The sequence below is a fragment of the Pistacia vera genome, unplaced genomic scaffold (genome assembly GCF_008641045.1).
Source record: "Pistacia vera cultivar Batoury unplaced genomic scaffold, PisVer_v2 Contig778, whole genome shotgun sequence".
In the NCBI taxonomy this organism is placed as follows: Eukaryota; Viridiplantae; Streptophyta; class Magnoliopsida; order Sapindales; family Anacardiaceae; genus Pistacia; species Pistacia vera.
The window spans coordinates 318,656-327,355 of NW_022196643.1; the positions used below are offsets into that span (position 1 = coordinate 318,656).

The 8,700-nt window shown below is 43.0% G+C and overlaps 1 protein-coding gene across 1 annotated transcript; it reads left to right on the forward strand.

Moving 5' to 3' along the window:
- The first annotated feature begins 2,927 nt into the window (after positions 1–2,927).
- LOC116116496 (secreted RxLR effector protein 161-like) lies at positions 2,928–3,671 on the forward strand. Its single transcript, XM_031402561.1, has one exon. The coding sequence runs from the start codon at positions 2,928–2,930 to the stop codon at positions 3,669–3,671; it is 744 nt and encodes a 247-aa protein (XP_031258421.1).
- Positions 3,672–8,700: the final 5,029 nt, after the last annotated feature.

Consider the following 8,700-nt stretch of genomic DNA (forward strand, 5'->3'; position numbering starts at 1 on the left):
TAATACTGGATACCTTCATCAGGCTCAGTATGGTTTGTCTCCTGCGTCAGATAGAGAATCACAGCAACAACATTCTGCCTCTTCATCCTTTGGTACATCCATTGCTACTCCACATACTGTGAAAGATCAGACATGGTATGTAGATTCTGGAGCCACGAATCACATGACCTCTAATCTGCAGAATCTGGTGATTCAGGACAACTATCCTGGTGGAGCAACTGTCCAAGTAGGAAATGGCCAAACAGTTCCAGTCTCACACACAGGTGTGTCTTTTCTAAACTTAAATACTTCCTCTAGAGTTTTATTTCTCAAAAATATGCTATGTGTCCCTCACATTGCTAAGAATTTATTAAGCATATCTCAAATTACAAAAGACAATGGTGTGATAGTTGAGTTTCACTCTAACCATTGTCTTATAAAGGATAAGTGGACTGGTGAAATATTGCTTCAAGGATCTCTCAAAGATGGCCTATATCGACTGCAAGTTTCTCTACCCACTGCTGCATCCTCCACCTCCTGTTCAAATAAGTTGTCTTCTGCTGAACCTATTCCCAGTTCTAATACTAATGGTTGTAGTGTTAATAAAGCTCTTGTTGTTTCACAAGAACCCAATGTATCTCTTAGTTTGACAAAGCTGTGGCATGCTCGATTGGGGCATCCACAAGCTAAAACTCTTAAGAATGTCCTGAATAAGATTCATGTAACTGGTTCTTTTGATAACAATGATGTTTGTGAGTCCTGTCAATTTGGCAAGCTGTCTCAAGCCTCTTTTCCCAAGTCTGATTCTGCAACTACTAAACCCCTTGAGTTGGTCTACTCTGATCTGTGGGGTCCTGCACCTGTGAATTCTTCTGAGGGGTTTAGGTACTATATGCTGTTTGTAGATGATTATAGTAGACACATGTGGATATACCCCCTGAAGTATAAGTCTGAAGCTTTTAAGGTTTTTACATACTTTCATTGTTTTGCTGAAAAACAGTTAGATGCTAAGCTTAAGTGTTTGCAAACTGACTGGGGGGGTGAATTTCGATTTTTTACTGGATACTTGCAGCAGCATGGCATTAGTTTTAGGCACCCTTGTCCTTATTTGCATCAGCAAAATGGTTGGGTAGAGAGGAGACATTGGATTATCACTGAATTTGGCTTGACTTTGTTAGCACATGCTGGTATGCCATTGTGTCTTTGGTGGCAAGCCTTTAGTACATCAGTGTACATTGTAAATAGACTACCTTCTTCAGCATTAGAAGATATTTCTCCTTATCAAAAGTTATATGCAAAGGAACCTAAGTATACTGCCTTGAAAGTGTTTGGGTGCTGCTGTTATCCTTTTATAAGACCCTATCAAAAACATAAACTATTATATCATACTGAGCATTTTGTTTTCATTGGGAATAACTTAGCTCATAAAGGATACAAGTGTCTCTCCTCTACAGGAAAAATGTACATTGTAAAACAAGCTAAATTCAATGAAGAGGTATTTCCTTACAAGACTGGTTTTAAGTGTTTTTTTTTCAAAGATTTGGATACTACAGAGTCGAATTTATACTCGAATATTGAAGGATTACACTCATCATGGAACTTGTCTCACTGTTTAGACTCTAGTGTAGAAAGCATGATAAATTCTGGTGTTGTTGCTGAGGGTTTCTCTCAGTCCAGTACTGATCATACAACTACAAGTATCTGTTCTGATTCACTAGCTAACTCTCTTATACTTTGTAATTTGAATGCTGGTTTTGCTATTAATAACTCTGATGTTGCTGTTAATGACTCTAGTGTTGCTGTTAATGTTGATGCTCTTGTTAATGATTCTAGTGTTGTTGTTAAGTCTTCTACACCAGGGTTAGTTAGTAGTGACTCTATGTTATCTCTAAGAAACTCTAATACAGCTGAGTTACCTGGCCACTCTCCTGATAAAACAAACTCAGCTCAAGCTATCTCAGGTTGTGATGGACATCAAAGTTCCTTGGTGACTGGTCAGGTTGCACCTTCTGGAATACAATTAGAAGTGGTTTTACTTATTCAACAACCCAAACCTGTCATCAATAATCATCCCATGATTACTAGGTCGAAGTCTCAATCCCAACACTCTATAGGTCAAGCCTATATGACAATTCTATCCATTTTACCAGAACCAAAATCTGCTGCATAAGCTGTCACAATTCCTGAAAGGAAAACATCCATGAATGAGGAATTTGGTGCTTTGTTGAAGAACAAAACCTCAGAACTAGTACCTCTTACTTCAAACATGAATGTAGTAGGCTGTAAGTGGGTTTTTAAGACAAAATTGAAACCGGATGGCACTCTACATAAATATAAGGCAAGATTAGTTGCCAAGGGGTTTTAGTAGACCCTTGGATTGGATTACTTTGACACTTTTTCCCCAGTAATTAAACCAGTAACTATAAGGATCATACTCTCTCTTGTTGTGCACTATAGTTGGGAAATACTGCAAATTGACATCAATAATGCATTTTTGAATGGAGAGCTTACAGAGATAGTGTTTATGTTACAACCTGAGGGCTTTATTGATCAACAGTACCCCAAACATTTGTGTAAATTGTCTAAAGCTTTATATAGCTAAACACAGGCCCCAAGGGCCTAGTTTGATAAATTGAAAACTGCCCTCATTGAGTGGGGATTTCACAACAACGTATCTGACACTAGCCTATTTTTCTTTAAGAAGGGAAATTAAGTCCTTTACTTGTTGGTTTATGTAGATGACATTCTCCTCACGGGGAATGATTCTACCCTCATCAAGCAAGTTGTTATTGACCTGAACAACAAGTTTGCACTAAAAACTTTAGGAGCTCTTAGCTATTTCTTAGGCTTTGAAGTTCATAGGAACAAGGTTACTTACTCAAGCCAAATATGCGCAAGATCTTCTAATCAAAGCTGGTCTCTCGAAATGCAAACCTTGTAATACTCCTATGGCAACAGGCACAAGACTTCTAAAAGAAGATAATGATCCTTTTGACCAACCCTCACTCTATAGAAGCCTTATAGGTGGCCTGCAGTATCTAACATTGTCAAGGCCTGATTTGGCCTTTGCTGTCAATAGATTGACCCAAGTTCTTCAGCACCCTACCACCAATCATTGGACAGCCTGTAAGAGGGTTCTCCGGTATATTAAAGGGACAATCCAACATGGTTTATTCTTTAAGAAACAACAACACTTTCAGTTAGAGGGATATGCTAATGCAGATTGGGCTACTGACTTAGGTGATAGAAGATCCACTATAGGGTACAGTATCTTCCTTAGGGGTAACCTAGTTCAATGGTGTTCTAGGAAACAAAAGGTGGTTGCATTGTCTTCAACAGAGGCTAAATATAGGGCTCTTAGTGAGGCAGCGACTGAATTGGTCTGGATCCATAACTTGTTTCAAGAACATGGAATAACAATCAATTCTGTCCCCACTCTTTGGTGTGACAATATGAGTGCAGGGGCCTTGTCCTCCAATCCGATGTTTCATGCTAGAACAAAGCACATCGAAATTGATGTGCATTATGTGAGGGAGCTGGCTGCTGAAAAAAGTCTGTCAGTCCAATATGTGCCTTCGGAATATCAAGTTGCTGATGTTCTAACCAAGGCACTTGCAGCACATAGGTTTCATATTCTTAAAGAGAAATTGACGGTGTTGCCTTCTTTACTTGAAGAAGAGTTACAGAGCTGATGGGTTGATTAGAGTTGAATTGGTTGCTAAGCTGATGAATTTAAAACATGATGTTGATGAAATTGTGTGGCTGGTGTGTTAAGCTTGCTATGTGGTCTTCCTTAGAGCAGTAGTGTATTAGAGCTACTGTGTAACTAATGTACTTGAACTATTGTAGCTATTGTGTGGTTCTTTTTCTTGGAAGCTACAGTGTATTAGAGTTGTTGAGATAGCTGGTGTGTTTGAGCTATTGTGTGCTTTCCCTTACAGCTGCTGTGTAGCTGGTGTGTTTTGAGCTATTGTGTGGTTTTTCTTGGAGCTGAAGTGTATTAGAGCTGTTGAGATAGCTGGTGTGTTTGAGCTATTGTGTGGTTTCCCTTACAGCTGCTGTGTAGCTGGTGTGTTTTGAGCTATTGTGTGGTTTTTCTTGGAGCTGAAGTGTATTAGAGCTGTTGAGATAGCTGGTGTGTTTGAGCTATTGTGTGATTTTCCTTAGAGCTGCTGTGTAGCTGGTGTGTTTTGAGCTTTTGTGTGATTTTCTCTTTTTCTTGATTTCTAGATTTTCTTACTTCATGTTCCTAAAATCTCAGCACCAATTCAAGATCATGAGAGAGGGAAGTAAAGAAAGAGAGAATGTGAGAATACAAGGGGTTCTAATGTAAGGGTATCATAGGGTAGATGACTCTAGGTATTGGGTAAATACCAAAGGGTATTAAACACCATAGGAACAAGAGGAATTAGAGGATCCAACAATCGCTCAGAATGAAAGTTGATGGTGTGATGAAATACTTGTATCATATTCATATTATTATAGTAAAAACTCTCTCATTTGTAGATGTAGACAAGTTATACCGAACCATGTAAATATCGTGTGCCTTTTTGTGGATTATGTGTTCTTTTTTTAATTTTATGTTTTTTTTACTCCTCCCATTTTCAACAAAAACTAGTAGGACAGTGGACCAAGGTGTTTCAAGCTTGACTTAATGTGTAAAATGTAAATTAGCTCTCGACTAGTTTTGGGTGGAGGTACAGAGACAAAACCTTGAGGACAGTGCAGTAGGACAATGGGTTATTGTGTTTCAGGTGTTTCAACCTTAACGAGAATAGTGGGCTAGGGTGTTTCAAGCTTGGCTTAATTTGTTAGGTTAGGTTAGCATAGTGTCAGCTTATCTTAGAAATCAGTAACTGCTTCGGTTAATGTTAGCATTGTTGTTAAAGTTAGTTATACTGGTTGGTAGTTAGTAATTTATTTCTTCGTGAATTTAGAACAACTTAATGCTGCTCAGTACAAATTTACACCGTTTACAACTTTGAGTTTATATTATGTTAGGGCCAAAAATCGTCCTTGGCCCAAATAGGAAAACAGGACTAACAGTGAGGAAGAGACCAGGCCCAATCCTGATGCGGCCCAAACCGGATTAGGCCCGTTTGATACGAGGTACAGTTGGCCCAAACCATTTGGGCACGAGCCTTCCAATCCCAGCTCACTTCCTGGACCTATACGCGAGTTTAGAGCCCACAAGCCCCACAGGTCACTTTTCCTGTTCTTGATTAATCTCCTATTTGAGGCCACCTTCCTGTTTAGATCACTTTCCAACTCGAAGTTATTTTCCTGTTCAGGATCACTTCTTATCCGAACACTGGTAAGACAGCTCACCACTGCCCTAACTCCTCTATGGTTTGGTATCATAGTCATATTAGGAGTTTCACTCCCACAAGGATTGGGAGACTAGACAATTACTATATAAACAGAGGCCAACCCTCTCACAGGACACATTACATTACACCTTCATACCCGAAGCTCCTACTTGAGAGCTTCACATCATCGTCGTAGTCACAATCCCCGACTAGACTTCTGGTAATCTATTTACTCCCTAGCCCTTACTACATTAGCCTCTTTTAGCCTTGCTGACTTGAGCGTCGGAGTGCCTACGGCAAACACCACCCTAGTGTTTTCCATTCGCTTCACGCATTTGTTTCTCTACGTGTGCAGGTGCAACAGATCACTAGTGGCCTCAACCTCACGGGATTAGACCTCTCTTCCGTACAAGTAGATTTTTACGTCTACAGTTTGGCACCCACCGTGGGGCCTCTAGCAATCATTCGGGTCGACAAACCTTGCTACGTAGAGGAACATTCCATGGTTGACAATTCAGAAAATGCCAACTCCGGCCTTAAGGCCAAACTGGAGGCTCTGACCGCTCTCATGCAATAGAATTCAAATAAAGTGGCCACACTGGAAGCCGAGAACAATACAATCTGGACCAAAAATGCCTCCATCAGGGTTGAGAATCAGTCTCTAAAAGAGAAGGTGAATCAGTTTTATGACCTGGAGCTTTTTCCTAGCCAGGTACCTCCCAATCGTTTCCGCGCCCCAGTTCCATCCATGCAGCCTCTCCAAACCCCAGAACACAGACCCTTAGCCTCTAGCAAAAGGCTGCGTCCATTAAGTTCATCGGCAGTCGACGATTCGGTCCTGACTCATGGAGAAAAAGATATGCCAACAGAGCCCCATTCAGCTGATCCATCTCAGTTTCGAGATCAAGGTGCCCTAGTGACAGAAAGCCCGCACCTGCAAGACCAGTCCCTTTTTACCATCCAGCCTAGCCTCCAGTCAACCATCCCCGCACAAAAGCCATTCGGCTCGGTTCACCCTCACTGGTTGAACGACCAACCTAACCAGACCGCATCAATCGAGTCCACCCATCCTGACGGACCGAATGATTATCAATTAACTCCTCTGACCATCCATGTAGGGCGAAACACCAGATCAGTTACCATGGGAGTCATCTGACCAGAGGGAATGAACATAGAACCAAGCTACCACGGTATACACGAAGGAATGATCCACCAGACTACACCGCATGGCATGAGCCAATGGAATATGCTGAGGACGATTGCGATGGCTGATATAGCCACACGGGATGACCTAGTGGTATCCCCCTCCCCTATGGAACAGGTACTGGCAAAGAGATTGGCTGATGTAGAGGCAATGATGAGGTGCATCCCGGGAATGCCGGTCCCGACCAGGAAGAGCAAGCCTCACTGTTACGTGGATTCACCTTTTGTGGATGAGATCGCCCTGCCCGACATGCCCTAGAAGTTTACTATCCCCAACATGAAACCCTGCGACTGCACGACCGACCCATATGATCACATAGCCTCGTACAAGCAGCGGACGTTCACTATCTCAATACCCCAACCGCTGAGGGAAGCCTGTATGTGCAAGAGTTTTGGCTCAAGCTTGTCTGGTCCAGCACTCCAATGGTACACGAATCTCCCAAACGGATCCATCGACTCATTCGCCCAACTGACCGACACCTTTGTAGAGCAGTTCGCCAGTAGCAAGAAGCTCAAGAAGTTGTCGGCTGACCTATACAGAGTATATCAGAGAAGGGGAGAGCCATTGAGAGAGTATGTCAGCAGGTTCAATAAAGAGAAGATCTCAATCCCTTCATGCAACCCCGAGACAGCTGTAGACACCTTCAGGAAAGGCCTCCTCCTGGACGGAGAACTTTACAAAGAACTTACGAAGCTAGGTTGCACCATGATAGAAGACGCTCTGGCCCGAGCAGTGATCCAGATAAGATGGGAGGAAGATGAGATAAACTGAGCAACTCACGCCAGATACGACTTGAGACGGAATGACAGGAAGCCAGAGTACAGATCAGTGGAACATCGCTACCAACCCCCAGCGCATAATACAAGTGGAGTTAGGAAGTCGTATGATCGCCAACCAATGAAAACAGACAATAGACAGTTCGGATCGAACCGGTACAAAATACCAAGGTACAACCTCAACGTCGAACTGACCCAGGTTGTTGCAATAATGAAAGGAATGGGATCCATCGTTAGGTGACCAGGCAAGCTCAACCCCGAGGCAAGGAGAGATACGACCAAGTGGTGCGAGTTTTATGGCGACCATGGGCACAATACTGCAGACTGCATCGCCTTGTGGCTAGAGGTCGCTGCACTTCCGAAGAGAGGACATCCCGAGATCTGCTTACAGATAAGGGGAAGAACACCATTAGCCAGCGAAGCTCTAAAGACACATCACCACCCCCGCGGGAACCCACATCAAAAGGACTCTGTTCGATCATCTCCGGGGGATCAGCGATCAGCAGGGTTAGTTACTTGTCAGCCAAGCGATATTCCAAAGCCAACCGCCACCATGAAGTCCAGTCCATCCATCCGGTTTCAAGATCGCATACCCATCAAGTAATTCAATTTGAAGATGACGAGCCGGTCACCTTGGCCGCTCCTCATCACGATGCTCTAGTCGTCTCCCTGCAGATTGCCAACATCCTAGTGAATAGGGTATTCATAGATGGAGGCTCCTCAGCAAACATGTTATTCCTTGAAGCAGTGAAGGCTATGGGTCTAGAAGAAGCAAACATCAATAGGCGGCTGACACTGTTGGTTGGTTTCAGTTCAGAGCAGAAGTACACCATTGGAGAGATCATCCTTCTCATTTACGCTAGCAGAGTGAACAAACAGACTGTTTTCCTAGTGATCGACTGCCCTTCACCATACAACGTCATCTTGGGCCGACCTTAGATCCATGACATGTGAGCAGTCCTATCTACTTTCCATCACGCGATCAAGTTTCCTACCAATTGGGGAGTACGAGAGATCAAGGGCGACCCTAAAGCCTCCGGAGACTGCTACAAGAATGCTTTCAAGGGTAAAGGTAACACTTCATAGCAATTACAATCTCATCCAACCCATCCGATCGAGTCGGACCAATAATCTATAGAGGAGTTGGATGAAGTGCAGATACATCCGAACAACCCCGAGAGAAAGACCCACATAGGTTCCTGCCTCAAGCCCAAGACAAGAGAGAAGTTGATAGAATTTCTTAGGCAGAACCAAGACTGTTTCGCCTAGTCCCACGTCGACATGACCGAAGTCAGTCTAGAGACAATGGTCCACCAACTTAAGGTAGATCCGGATCACCCACTAGTGAAGCAGAGAGGAGAAATTTGCACCAAAGTGTAACCGAATCATCAATGAAGAGATAAAAAAGCTCCTGAGCAATGGTATGATCAGA

Excerpts from the sequence above, each read along its gene's own strand:
- LOC116116496 (XM_031402561.1), top strand. The coding sequence starts at position 2,928 with ATGGCAACAGGCACAAGACTTCTAAAAGAAGATAATGATCCTTTTGAC.